The 15,817-nt window shown below is 33.3% G+C and overlaps 1 protein-coding gene and 1 non-coding gene across 3 annotated transcripts in view; both read right to left on the bottom strand.

Moving 5' to 3' along the window:
• Positions 1 to 15,817, bottom strand: part of LOC140046743 (prominin-1-A-like) — a 65,565-nt gene that overhangs the window by 35,483 nt on the left and 14,265 nt on the right. For both annotated transcript variants that reach the window (XM_072091452.1, XM_072091453.1), the window contains 3 exons: positions 6,464 to 6,530; positions 3,807 to 3,896; positions 6 to 220 (listed from right to left, as the gene is read on the bottom strand). In XM_072091452.1, the coding sequence (XP_071947553.1) occupies positions 6 to 220; positions 3,807 to 3,896; positions 6,464 to 6,530 (372 nt within the window). The remainder of the gene's footprint in view (positions 1 to 5; positions 221 to 3,806; positions 3,897 to 6,463; positions 6,531 to 15,817) is intronic.
• Positions 5,640 to 5,711, bottom strand: Trnan-auu (transfer RNA asparagine (anticodon AUU)). Its single transcript has one exon. It is a non-coding gene; the product is annotated as a tRNA-Asn (tRNA).

Genomic DNA, 15,817 nt, shown 5'->3' with positions numbered 1-15,817 from the left:
CTTACATTTTCAACACCAAAATCTTGGTAATCAACATTTGATACGTAGTCATTGGCATAATCTGGAAAGCCGGAATTACTACAGCATGAACAAGATGAACAGTCAGCACCAATGATAGTTCTAACTTGGTCAATTTTCGCTTTGAATAATCTGTAGAGGTCAGCCAATTCATTTTGGGTGTCTGTGACTGTGACAAGTTTATCGTAAATATCATCAATACCTGAAAGATAATAACATTATGTCACTAATACCTTTCTTTAAAAAATATATATTGTAACAAATTGTTATGACGTTTGTAATTATTATTAAAAATGTCTGAATGCGCAAGTGATGTTCCGCCGTACCACGCTGACAGTGTAAGAAGACTTGCTTTCTATAACATGAAAAAACCCAGTGGAAATAATGGTAGGACATCTGCATATCAAGATGAAGGTTCCGATTTCAAATCTCAATCTGGGCAGCTTTTTTCCTTCTCACATATTTTCATCTATTACTGTTTTAAATTAAGCAATAAATGTTCAGTATATCACGTTTTATCGGTTTATTTCTTCAATGACTGTTAATTCATTTTAATTAAGTGATACATTTGTGATGTATTGTACCCCTTTCACACCAAAAGTAAAGAAAGTAATGCATATATATTACTTTGAAAACATTAAACCAGGTCATTCCTTGTCTTAAATGTACGTTTTATGGTTAATATGATAAAAAGAGAGAAACAATGCACTACCTAAGTAGCTCGCGGTGAATGTCCTCTCGCTGGTCATCCTTAGGCCTAGCCTAGCTAGGCTTAGTTTTGTAGGCCTAGCTGGTAAACATGAGTAACGTACGAACATCGTACGCTAGCTATAGGCCTAGCCTGACATTATATAGTTGATGCATTAATTATCTTTCTGTTTTTGCCAGAATCTGTTGATACAAATTTGGGAAAACTCAGTATTTTTGATGAAAAGTTAGGGAGTCTTCTATTTCTTTTGGCTCACGATCGATCGAAAAGTTGGAGAATTAAAGAAAAAAAAAATCAATCTGCGTGCAATGCATGCTGGGATTTATAGTGGGGCACTAAAATTATTAAAATCACCTTATTTTTCACATTTGTAACCATTTGAAGAGGAAAAAAAGTCAATAGGACCATATGGTAATATTTATTTTTAAATACAGTTTGTGACATTACAGTAAATTAGATCTAAAAAAACGTAGGGAAGGCAGGTATATTAAATAAAAAAAATAAATTTTAAAAAACAGGACACAATTTCTAAATCCAACTCGGCAAAGTTTAAATCTTTCCTACGACTTTTTATTGCAACTGCAACTTTTAAAGTTTACAGTAAACTATGACTAAATTAGTTTCAAAGAATATGTGGAATCAAAATATCAGGGACTTGCTTAATAGTTACTTAAAGGAATGAAAGCCGTCAGAAACTGAGTGAAGTACTTGGCAAAATATATCAGGGGAAATATAAAAGAAAACAGTGGGCGTACTATTCAATATTTCATATGGAAGATACAGGTAAGTCAGACTTTAATATAATATCAATTTTCCTGAAAATCAATAGGCATGTTCTCTAAGTACTGTATATAACTATTAACAGTAACACCCAAACATTCAGGACGATAACAAATTGTAGACACTATCATGCTAAAAAAACAAACAAAGCAAGTACTATACTAAGAAAAATTCTATTTTGCCAAGTAATAAAAGAATTGTCCAGTATACTATGTAAAAGTAAACATTTCATTGATTTTTATGAACCAGGAAATGTGTTTTCTGAGTATGCTTATTACTACTACCTAAAAACCACAAACGTGCTCACTACAAATACTGGTGGTTATGAAAGGTATTGTATTGTTTCCCCTGTGGTCATCTTTAGAATGCAATTAATATTAATTAATAATATGATGTATTGTCCCTTGAAACACAAAAAAATGAAGGTCAAAATATTCTAAATTTAAAGTGGCCATATCAAAGTAATATTAAAGTTATTCACTTTAAGTCGAAAATTCGAGCCAAAAACAAGAAGTTACAGGTAAATTAGTTTAATTACATTTCATCTGGAAAATCGTCGCGAGCGAAAGTAAATAAAGATTTCAAACCATGAGTACGCATTATGAAATGCTAATTAGGATTGTTTACAACTCGTCACGGTTGAGAAGGTATTTTCACACAGATCATAAGGAAGTTTTATGATTATGCATACAGAGTAGCCAAACAAGCGCGTTTCATTATGGGATATGTTTTGATCGAAAACTTTGACTGGAAGTCAAGTTATTTTTTTAACAAAAAATCGTCTGTATTTCAGTTAAATGATTTTTTTTTCGAAAAATTTTTGGTGATAGTTAATAATTATTATGATATTTCAAAATGAGCCACCTTTTTCCAAAATCTTTTATTTTCTATTTGTTTGGAATTAGTCAAAGGGACAATACATCTTTAACTGGATATTTCAGAAAATAGAAACCAGATGGGATATATAATATGAAGTTATAAAAAAGTATACTTTATTATAATAAAGGAAAATCATTCAGATAGCCTTTTTATTTTCATACCAATGCTTGAAAAAAAACTTCCTGAACATATATATATAATCACTGTGTACTTATTCTTGTATTACCTATTAACTATTTAATATTCATCACCTTGGACGATACCATTATGTGCGGGTAAATTAGTCAAATAATTGACCCAGGCTGTACACTAAACCCATAAATCGTATTTTAAATCCATTCAAAACGTCCTAGACGATTAAAACTATGTAAATGTAAATCTTACATTTATTATCAATAAAAACAATAACATTTTACTACTTTTAACTGTAATAATTAATGGCACGATCAGACGATAGTACGCCCTCAGTTGTCCTTATGGCTCGAAATTCAAAACAAACGTTCAAAAGTTTACCGATTTAGAGGCTAATTTTTCACCAACCGTCAGGTTTTTTTCGTTGAACTTATACTTTTGTACTATTAATATTTATTTCTAACAGTATATGTGGTAAAAAAGTATCATGGTTGATGATTGCTTTTCCAGGCGACTTTTCAGCTTCGCCGTAAGGCCTATAAGTATTGTGCCCGATTTTAGCTTTAAAATTAGGATTGGATTATACTCGAGCATGGGAATATATACATATAAGGTAAAGGTAGGTAAAGGGGTGTCCTGTGTTCATTCTGAATGTAGGAGTATGAGCTGTTAGGACTCAGCTCATTGTACTAAGCCTCTGCATTATGTGGTAGGTTGACCAGTTCCTTTCCATACCGCCTATCCTCCTTTTCACCAGGTACTCATTTACAGCTGAGTATAGACTGGGAGTTGTTGGGAATGGAACCCAGATTTTTCTGTATTACAGTCAAGTGTCCTTAACCACTTGGCTACCCAACTTCTATATATGTATGGTATATAAACACCAAACCAATATACAGGTATAATTATTTTTAAAAAAAGAAAAAAAAAGTAAAAAGAATGAGTTAATTTTAAAGTATATAATATACAGGATCATCACTAGAGAGAAAACTGCAATGGAGAATTGATGATTTTCTCTGATTTTAATACCACAATCAATCTTATTGATTTACTATACAGTTAGTAAACAAACCAAAACCGACTGTGTATTAAAATTGAAACATATTTTTTATAGCCTTTCATTTACAAAGATGAGGTGTAACCATCACCTAGTAAACTGGAGGTTGTATGTTCAAATCCCTTGTTTTCTCAAACGTGCTGAATATTCAGTTTATTGTTCACTTTTGGAAAAAACTTAATGATTTGTGATGCAAAATTTCTCGACAATATATAAAACAATGATACTTACTTGTAGCAAGATCTTTGACAGATGTAATAGCAGGAACAACTTCATCACCTAATTCATCACGTACAGGAACACCGACCAAGTTACCAATATCTACAACATGAAATCGTTAAATCGTTTCAAGTATGTTCAGTTGATTTAGAAATTTGTTCAAAAAGAATTACCATTACAAGAGGGTGAGCTCGCTTCGCTCGCTCCCCCTCTAGGAAGTGTAGATGGTTCTTGGAATGATAATGACTCGGGTAAAAAGTTTTAGAAGGACATTCTAGCCTGGACGATTTCGGTCGGTTACCATTATTTAAATGCTTTTGATATTGGTAAAACTAAACCTACTCACTAACCTGTTTCACAGTGTCTTAGATAATTAATTTACGTATTGTGTTTATTGTAGATATGAAAAGTGGTAAAAAAGAATAACAAATGCTTGGTAAATTGTAGATAACAGTCCGATGAAATCTACTAAAAATAGTATAATTGTGTTATAAATATAATACAATATTGTGTGTATAAATGTGGATGGGTGTTTATTAGATGGTATTTGGATGGGGGGAGTGGCGATAATTATTTTGATTGATGTTGTATTGGGGAGGTGTTCCGGTCCGAAAATAAACAAAAAACCCAAATGGCTATCGCCACCAAGCACCAACGGCCAACTTACAACTCCCTTGTTGAAACCAACCATGCAGGGAAGTTGCAAGGTAATTGACACACCTCACCATGAACCCGGTAATTACTTACCGTGCGTGCGCATTAAAATTTACCGATTGAAATCAGAAAATTTCTTATAAAACCCTTTATAATATCTTCCTAAGATAGAAATATGTAACAATGGCACAGTACTGAAAACTAATGTTATCAAATCTACGTTTCGCGGTACATCTGAGATAGATAAGGTAGATAACCTAAGCGGAGATTAGTACCGAAGTTTTTCCATTGTGCTCGCCTATGTCAGAATTAACCATAATTTATATATAGATATTGAATAGTAAGGCCAATTTATAAGATGAGCGGTAACGTTATTAAAAATATAGAATCTATGTTTTTCCTTATGACCATTTACACACAGCGTAGAGCAGACGAGCGGTTTCCGCTGAGAATAGATACAGATTGTTCAACGTGGGACAAGCTATGCGTTTTTTTGCTTACCATTACCGCTCGTCTGTGGATATTGGCCTTTTAATAACAATGACTATTTATATATATATATATACTGCAAATTCAGAATGTCATTCTGCATTCTACCAACTAATTCAATTTTTCCTGTTTTCTGAATGTAATGAAAACATTGGATCATCGTAATCAGCCAATCGCATTTTCCATCCACAAATACGAACAGGTGGATCTCAAATAAAATTTTGTTATGTAAGCCCTTGAATGTTTTTTTCAATTTAATAGGGCATATTACTGTACCTCTTTCACTTTATTATTTGAATATATGTATTTAAATGAGTCTTAGTTTATTTTAATTTTTTTAATGTTAAAGTACATGTCAAGTAATTTGTTAATCTATTTGCATATAATCGAGTTTCTCATTCATATATTTATATATATATATATATATCCACTCCATCAATAAAAATACTGATAGATATCCAAAGGCAAATTACTGAAAAAATGACAATGCCGTGGGTATCAGTGGCTGGATCTCAATGGAGATACAAAAAAAAAAGCGAAAAGCTAAGTAAAAGTAAAACAGCCAGAAAAATTAGCAGAGCTTTTATATATAAACACAACAGCCAAAGAACATTATTTCTAAACCGCCCGGTGATATACTGAGATTTAATTAATTAATTTGAAACGATAAAGATGAGGAAATCTGTGAGAATGAGAAAAAATCTCCCCAACCGAGACTCGAACTCGGACCGTCTGCTTAATATGCAGATGTCCTAACCATTAGACCACTGGGGCTTTCATGATATTGCAAAATCTGGCTGTTTTACTTTATCATTTTGATTTAGCTTCGTTGAGATCCAGCCACTGATACCCACAGTAATGTCATATTTTCAATAATTTGCATTTGGATTTAAATTATTATATTATTAGTATATTAAAATTACTAGTTTGAAGTTGCCATAAAGAGTTATGAAAAAAAATAGTTTGAACTTTATTACTATGGAGAAATTTAGTTACTTAAACACAAAAGGAACCTTAACTATACAGACTAAAAATAGCCAGTATGCAATAAGTAACCAAGAAACGCAAAAATAAACCATTATAAAATAATAATGAGTTGTGTACTGCTTTTGAACGTTTTCTTATTTAAGAAACCATTTAGAATTTCTTATCAATTGTTGATTAAGTTGACATTTTGAATAAAAAAATTAAAAAAAATAGAAATTAAGTTACTTACATATTATGGAGATAATCTTGAATATTAAAACAATTGTATTTATGAAATTTAAGGATTTTGGGTGGGACTAAAAGTTTTTGTTATTTTTGTTATTTGTAGTATAGTACTATTCTATGGGTTGGATTATGTGTAGGATTGTGGGTGGAAGGATTGCATTATGGGTAGAATTTTGAGTTGCATTATGGAAATTCCACAGTATACATCCAAAAATATATATTATATAATTATCATGATAAAAAAGACTAAGTTACAACATTTAGATTGTTTACAGGACTCAAAATTGAGGAATAAATTAATTTGAAAAACTCACCATTCAGGTCTATTTTTACTTGATCCAATGTATAGTTTAATTGTTCTCCAACCAGAAATGAAAGTTCCTATATAAACAAATTTAATTTATTATTCACAACCTCTTAAACATTATCATTTTAGTATTCAATTTCAACTACTTAAGAGAGCCAGTCACTAAAAATCAAACATTAGGTGGCAAGGGTCAAAATTTCTAATTGGCTCATATTTTGCACATTGGTAGACCTTGATGTAAGTAAACCTAATCGGCCAATTTTGTTAATTTTTTGTGTATAATTTACATTAAGTTTAACAGCCTCTGGAAGCCAAACGTAGCAACCTAGCGTTTTAATATTTTACACTTACGTTAAATAGCATCTTGACAATAATTTATTATTAATTAATTTAATTTTTACTAATTAATTACTAATTAGCATATATAAAACTCTTAAAAAGTAGGGTATTTTTTCATGTGCGACAAATTTTTTTTTAATAAAAAAATCATCAATCTAAAGTACGGTATAGATACTAATATTTATGAATTAAGTAAACAAAATTGGGAAACTATTTTGCGCTCCGCGCCAGAGCCACAAAGTTGTAAGAAATTCAAAGATTTTATCTGTCGGCAAGATCAATTAAATGTACCTATTGTTCTCTATTTAGCAATCTAAGTCGCTTTGAGCCAAACTTTTATTATGAGAAACAAACTTGAAAGATAAACTGAAAGTTCCTGGAATAATTTTGAATTAAATTGCAATTTAAACACAAACTAAAAATACGTTTCTGGTAAAATTTCAATTACTAAACAATAATACGAAATTAAGCAATTAACTCAAAATCACTCGCTTATGCTTTGTCATATTATTATAAATCATTCCATCCTTTCATAGTTTATAGCATAAAACTGAAAAACACATTTGTTTTAACTTGTTATCGTTTTCTTGTTTGTCGAACCTGGTCGAACTTACTCAACGAGAATGTTTCAAAACATTAACCACAGTAGACAAAACACTTTACTGCGTATCTTCATTGACGTTGACAACGGAACAGATTTGTTATCAATTTTAGTTTCTGTCTTACAATGTAAAGACGTTTTGAAAATAATTCTTATATATAGTGTATTGTCTGATGGCTTTAAGTTCAAACAACATGGAGATTTTATGTTCTTTTAAATCAGTTGTTGGCGGAGCTTGTGGATTCAATAGAAAAGACCGCAAACAGAGCACTGAAGTCCTACCTTTACAAGCATGCCAGAAGGAAATCGCTGCACACACATGTTTAGGTTTACGGGTATCGATAGTGAGGTAGACCTAATTTTTAGTCGAGCAGCCATGTTTACCTTGCCCGCTGATATTCATAGTTGGACTGTTTGTCCCTTGCATCAATCGGAACTTGGCTTAGGTTGGTCTCGAGGAAATAACAACAGATGTAGAGTGCCGCCTGATCTCTCTAATCACATCCAAAGCAAGGGAAAGGGACCCAAATGCGATAGGGGTATTAGCAAAGAAGATTCGCAACTAATATTAAAGAAAACAGGAACTTTCCTGCAAGTTGGTTCAGGTAAATATAATTAAATTATTATATATTTAATGTAATTTAAACTGTTAAACTAGTCTGGGCTCCAGACGGAGTTTTTTCTTAATATTAGTAAAAATATAAATATTTTTGCACATATGGCGCTTCATACGTGTATTACTTGAGTTTGGATACTCCGTCTGGGGAAACACGCAAAAGTCACGTGGTTTGACACCAAGAATTCTTGGTGCATAGATTATCCGGTTGACTAGTTTCAGCTGCATGCGATTGGCTACTCACTCGTACACTGTTTTAATATTCATATTTCAGAATTTCAAAGACTCAACAACTAAGATGGTACGCACGCGCTCTGTTACGTTTAGACAATGTGTACTTTGGGTACATTGATGAAAGTTTCTGAAGGCTAGAAAGGATTTTATATGGATCATTTAATCAGGGAGATGTAATTTACATCTCCCTGATTTAATATTACGCGGAGATAATTTGATTTAATTCCCACCCAGACCTGTCCTGTTCTGTGTATGGTGTAGCTCCCTGTTGTGTGTGAATCCTGTTGTGTGCCGGTGGTGGTAGGCTGTAGGCCTACCTTATTGGCGTTTTATTTGGCAGGTCATACGTGCGAGTTGAGTAGGACCTACGAAGGAGGCCTAGGCTAAGGACTAAACAATTAATAAACAAAACAACTTGGCAACACGATTTCATATTTTAACAGTCTCGATCGTACATTCAGCACTGTACGTAGGCCTACTCGATCTTTTTCATTTTGAAACAAAATGATCATTGGTTGATTCGAAATCCATATTTACATACCGCCCGCCCCATATAGCCAAATACGGTATGATAACCTACGTCATTCTTATCGGATGTTTGCGGTCTGCAAATCGATTTCTATACGTGTTTCACAAGTCTGTATTTTCAGACAAAAATCGCGGTCGAAATAAAAACAAATAAATTAAAAAAAAAACAATACAGACTTGGGGCAAGTCTACTGTTAAACAAGAACCTGTAAGTAAATGTTTTTACGCTTTTTATCAGGTATCTGTTCAACTTGAAGTCATTGTTCCCCTGTAACCTCGAACACTGAAACAAATAGCCCTAGTCTCGTCGATCAGATGAGCGCACTAACAACTGTAAGTTAAAAAATACCGTACAGTATGACATTTATGAATACGCATTTATTGGCGGAAAGATTATGTAAATTAATGTGTTTCATGTTACTTTGTTCATTTTATTTTGTATGTTGGTGGTACGATGAATATTTTCTGTATTCCCTGCCATTGTCATCATTTTATATATATCACAAATCAGTGTGTCAATAATTGAATCAAAGTCAGTAGTAATTGTTTACCAAATTATTCTTATTTTCAGGAAAGTAATAAGGATGAGTTCTACATGCCATTAGCCACTCCAACTTGTCAAACACCGATGTGTGATGTTATGGATACTCAAATGAGCCTATATCAATTTTGTGATACAACTTTTGCTTCAACTACCTGAGAAGATGAATCAATTCAATCTACACCAAGAGAAAAATTAAATGCATTTCTCAATTCAAGGGATGTCAGTCCAATTAGATATCCTTTATCTGCACCGCTGGAGCAAGTTTCAGACCGTACTAAACGTTTCCACATGCGCAAGGCTCGTCAAGTTGTCTCTATGTGCCTGGAAGAAATCGCACCTACACCTGGTCAGTCGACTACTCTACTTGAAGGCTTATCAAGTGATAAAACCACAGAAGCTGACGAAAGAATCGATTCTTCTCTATTAGATGCTCTATCAGAATGCTATCTTCATACTAACCACTGGAGTACAAGACGGCAGATTTTATCAATCATGGTTGATAAGGTTACCTTCAAGGAACTGCAGAAGTGGATACCTAACTTGACTAGATATCGTTTTAACGTGGCCAAACACAATTTATTGTTACATGGTAGCTAAGTTCTGTAATTCAACCTCTAAAGAACACTAGAGTATGCGTACAGACCACTTTGTTACCTTTATAACAAGTTCTCAAGTTATACAAGACTTGCCATTTGGAGAAAAAACTCTAAAACTTTCTACAGACAGAGTTATAAAAATCCCAAATGTTGTGTGTAATCTTATCCCAGAACAGTGTATTCTTCAATACGAGAGTTAATGTCAGGAGAAGAATTTTCAACCTATGAGCCGCAGTACATTGTGTAGAGTTCTCAGCGTTTGTTCTGCTTCTGTACGCAAATCCTTACAGGGCCTTGATTATATCTCTGCCAATGGTGGAAAAGCCTTCGATGACCTGGAGAACATCGTTGATAAGCTGGGAGATTGCTATGAAATGGGTTTGACATGGGCCAAACAAAAATATCAAAAACTTAAAGATGCCAAGCGCTACCTAAAAGGTGACTATAAGGTAATAACAATCTTGTAAAAATATCTTGATAACTGCTACAGTATAAATAGAAAAACAATATAATAAAAAAACACAAAGTAGCGCGTTGTATGTTGCTCAGTAAAGCGTGTAAGAAACATTCAAGACTAATTACATTTTTTATACAATTCATTTTATATATTATTGCAGATTCACATTTCTAACCATTCTGAAGTTGCCGATCATTGTAGGGGGTATGCTCTTAGTTCTTGCGAAGACAAAGATTACCAGACTGTCTGTGATCATGACCACAATGTAAGATGTGACAGATGTCGTATATTTCCCGAAGCTTTGTCTGAAATTCATTAAGCTTTCAACGAAGTGCGCTGCTCTTCTGAAGAGAAAGATGACATGCAGTACGTAATTACACAGCCAGTCCAAGACATCGAGACGTGGAAGGCGCATATCTTAAAAACCATTAACCAAGACGCTGCACGACATGATATTTTAGGAGATTTGAATCCTGGTCAGTGCCCTAATTGTTTTAGACTGGGCGATGAAGTTTGTACCACGTAAATACCGCGAAAGCCAAAGAGACTGGTTTGGAAAGCGTGGACTTCCGTGGCACATAACGATCTTGACGAAAAAGAATAAAGATAGAGAGGTACAGATGCTTACGCTTGTGCATATTTTTAAATCTTGCAGTCAGAATAGTACTACTGTTGTGGCAATTATCGACGATGTGTTGAGGCAGCTGCCATCTATTGCACCCGATATACACTCTGTGTATCTGCGTCAAGATAATGCGGAAGTCCTCTGCAAAAAAATACTCCGATTTTCTGTTCCACAGAAAACCTACCTTATTGATGTTTTTGATACTAGAGAGCAGACAGGACAGAAGGCTGATCCATGTGATGGCTCACGAGAGATGAGATCAGCTAGGCATAGCGATGGTTCACATCTAATTAGCAAGAGTGAATTTTTAACAGCACAGCAGATTGCAAGTTTTTTCTCACGCTTGTCTAAAAAAAGGACAGATGCAGCCGTTCATGATGATGATGACGAAGATGATGATTACGATAGTAATGAAGATGGCGACGAAGTCTAAGAAAATGGAGACGATTCAAAAACGGAAAAAGAAAGAGAAATTCAACTTTTGTCGCAAACCGTAGTGGACACAATAGGCTTGCAGCATCCAATAATGTTTGAAAGGCATAATATTTGTGAACTGAAAGCTCAAGAAAACTCTCCAGATTCTCTTTGCCAATGTTGCAAGAAATGTGTACTTCTCTTGAACTTGATACCACAGATATAACCATAAAGTGCAAGAAGCCATACATTGATTTGCTGGGAAAGCTGGTTTCAACGTGCAGTTGCTCGATTGATTAAGGTAGCAACGAAGGTAAAACTGTGTCTGTGAGAATTCTTTAAAATAACAATTTAATATGTGGGACGATTCTGTTGTCTAAATTGTTAGTATTTTAAGTCACGTTCTGTAAATTTTTAATAAAACGGAGCGGTGAAACAATGGTAAAACAATAATTTATTGTTTAGGCTACGAATTATTAGGAAATTTCGCACGAGCACGTAAACGTTAACGGATAACGTCAACATTCTACTCATTTGCACAACAACAGAGTTCAGCGAACAGTTGCGTTAACGTACTTGTAGCGCACGCAACATACCCCACACGTATTAAAACAAATCATGGAATACCTTGGGTTTATAGAGACTAAGCCTAGCCAGGCATGTTTAATCATGCTTCGGTTAACATTTGTTATTGACGCTATTTTTCAGAAATAAGGTTCTCGACGCACGTAATTAAAGTTTTTCGTAATGCTTGCGCATGCACAGATCAAGTTGTTTACAAAGTGGGCGGAGCTTGGAAAATAGCGTTAAGGTTAAAGACACCTTCCCTACAATTTGTGACGTTTTGTAAAAATAATACATATATATTACTTTAAAAACATTAAACCAGGTCATTCCTTGTCTTAAATGCACGTAAATTATGATAAAAAGTGAGAAACAATGCACTACCTAAGTAGCTCGTGGCGACTGACCTCTCGTGGACGGTCTTTAGGCCTAGCCTAGCTAGGCTTAGTTTTGTAGGTCTAGCTGGTAAACATCGGTAACGTACGAACATCGTACGCCAGCTATATACCTAGCCTGACGTTGTATAGTTGCTGCCTTAAAATTGTCTTTCTATTTTGTCTATCACATATTACTAATGGACGCCTAGTACAACACCACGCTCTAAGAATCTCCGGAGATTTTAACTATTTTTATTTGATTGACCTCATTTTGTAGCAGCCTAGCTGTTTTGTAGTAATAATAATTATTCATTACTCATTACACCTACTTTTCTGGGAATTATTTCTCTGCATCTGTGAGATATTACCGTTGTTAAAATCTAGTACAACTAATGGCCGCTCAAAACGGCCAGCGAAGCAATCGCAGACTACAACGGACTCCAGCGATGAAGAAAGTGGGCCTAGACCTACGGTGTTGTCTACTGCTATGGACCAGGGAGTTGCTACTCCCATGGACACAGGGGATACATTCCAGAAATTTGTTTAATGACATAAAAAGTAAGCTTTCTAACTTTGAGATTGCATTGGATTTCCAGACACAACGTGTTGATATCCTGGAAAATCAAGTCAAGCCTATGGAAGACAAAATACATGAACTTGAGCGAAAATCCAACAACCACAAAATTCTATTGGAAAAAATGCAAGAAGCAGAAAACAAGTTAGAGCGTTTTTCCCGTAGGAACAACTTTTGAATCATCGGTATGGTCGAAAAAAAGAATGAGACAAGCGAGAATGTTAGAGAAAATGTAAGAGCTATGTTGAAGAAATATTTTGAGATTGACGAGCCACAGATTGAATGAGCTCATCGAGATGGAAGAATAAAAATTTTTGACAAATTTGATTTATTTCATAAACACCAATATGGTTTTAGGAAAAAATATAGTACCAAGCTTTCTTTAATTAATTTAGTTAATACTCTTCAATTTCACTTAGACAATTCCAAGTTTGCTCTTGGTATTTTTATTGATTTTTCCAAGGCCTTCGATACCATTAATCATGACATTTTAATTTCTAAACTAAATTACTACGGAGTAAGAGGTAATCCTCTACGGTGGATTTCTATTTATCTTAGTAACAGATGTCAGTTTGTGTCTTCAGGAAACTTTATATCAGATAGACTGCCCATCAATTGTGGTGTTCCCGAGGGATCGGTGCTCGGTGTTATTTTGTTTTTAATTTATATTAATGATTTGCCAAATTCTACTGATTTTTTTTAATTTTAGACTTTTTGCTGATGATTCCAACCTATTTAAAACTTTATCTGGAAATGTGTTAAATCTTGACGACATTAACATACAATTTCAAAAAGTAATTAATTGGTGTAATGCCAATAAATTAACAATTAATACTGACAAAACTAAGTTTATTGTTTTTCGTTCAAGAAATAAAAACATTAGTATCAATGGCTCTATCAAGATAAATAATAATAAGATTTCTGAAACGGATACGATTTCTTTTGTTGGTATTATTTTGGATAAATTTCTTTCATTTAAAGACCACATTGTTGATTTGAACAATAAATTAAGGAAGCGGGTTGGTATTTTATTTAAATTACGGCACTATATCCCTCGGAACACTTTAATCTTGCTTTATAATGCTTTTATTCAGCCACATCTAATGTATGGTATTGAGATATGGGGTAGCACATATGATTCTTATTTAAAACCCCTTTTAGTTACACAAAAAATGTGTGTCAGGTGTATGACTTTTTCTAACTTTGGAACACATTCATTGCCTTTATTTCATTTACTTAAGGTAGCGTACATGAATGGAGATTGAAACTAAACAGTAGTACGTGAAGTTTGTCTGTATTTGAGCCTGAATGGTAGGCTATATCATATGTATTATAATTATACTGGTTGATATTAAAATATTAGATATAAACAAACTTTATACCTTTTTCTGGTGCTGTTATTTGGAATGATTTACCTTTAGAATTACGAACAATTACATCTAGATTTGCTTTCTCTAAACAACTTAAAGAATTACTTTTATTTAAGTATATAAAAGAATAATCTATAATTTACAATTTTTATATATTGTTAATCCATCAGATATTATCTATTGAACTGATATGGTTTTGTTTATTACAGTACATTACATACAGCACTTTATGTTTATGTTATGTTATTTATTTATTATTCAAAATTTTTGGTTTGTTTTTGACGTTATCAAATTTTTATTTTCTTTTAAATAATTATCGATCTATAGTTTCCCCTATGTTTCATAATTTTTGGGATTTTATTTGTGTCACACAAGCTTGTTTAAAGTAAGCACTTTCTTATCAGTGGGGGGATAGTTCAAATTAGACAGTAAAATCTCTATTCTTTTGTACACAAATTTTGTAAATAGAGAGGCATTTTAAAAAGCTATGAAAATAAACGTGTGGTAAAAAGTTTTATCAGATATACTAAATATAGTTAATATAACTTGAATTTTACATTTCTGGTATTTTCATTCAACTTTAGATTTTTATTTTCATGCTATTGTCGTGAGTCGAACAAACACGTCAAAGGAATAGACCAAAGACTGGATACGTTGTTTAGACGTTTATTGGAACACAACTTCAAACTGATACAGATGTAGCAGAACGAAAAGATAAAAGTACAAACACCCCTGCAATGCCCTCATACAAGTAGTCAAACAATCAAGAGTCAACTCCACTCTGGTACACAGTCGTCTTTGTTCTTATCAATGCTCGAATTACATCAAGTTACATGCTCATAAAATAGTAAATAATCAAGGTTCTCATCTGTCTCTGCCAGACACGTCTCAATCTCCCGCTCTTCCTGGTTTTTATGGCAGAATTTTGCCAAATTTTGTGTTTGACCATATTAAGGGAAATTCATGTTTTTTTGTCTTGATTTCTGTTACAAATATTTGATTTATGTACAATTAACCAGATATTATATTTAAAATTCATGCTTGTACCTGAGCTTTAAGTTCTGTTATTTATTTGTTAATTTCGTAGCAAAAGTTAGTTAAGATGTTTTAAAAGGTACCAAGCTTGATTAGCTTCGGTTATATCTTGGCTACTTTTTGTATTGATTGTTTGATACAATAAAGAAGAAGACATTTTTGCCAGACTCCGTTGATACAAATTGGGGAAAACCCGGTATTTTCGCTGTAAAGTTAGGAGTCTTCCATTTGTTTTGGCCTCATGATCGATCGAAAAGTGGGTGAATTACAGAAAAAAAAAACTATAAATATCAATCCGCGCGCAATGCATTTTGGGATTTATAACGGGCCGCTATAATTATTAGAATCGACTTATTTTTCACATTTTTAACCATTTAAAGACGAAAACAGTTATCGCAATAGGACCATATAGTATTATTTTTACATTAAATATAGTTTGTGATCTTAAATTAGATCTAAAAAACGTAGGGAAGATGACTTTAACGTT

Source organism: Antedon mediterranea, chromosome 4 (genome assembly GCF_964355755.1).
Source record: "Antedon mediterranea chromosome 4, ecAntMedi1.1, whole genome shotgun sequence".
Taxonomy (NCBI): Eukaryota; Metazoa; Echinodermata; class Crinoidea; order Comatulida; family Antedonidae; genus Antedon; species Antedon mediterranea.
This window is presented reverse-complemented; position numbering and strand designations above follow the sequence as displayed.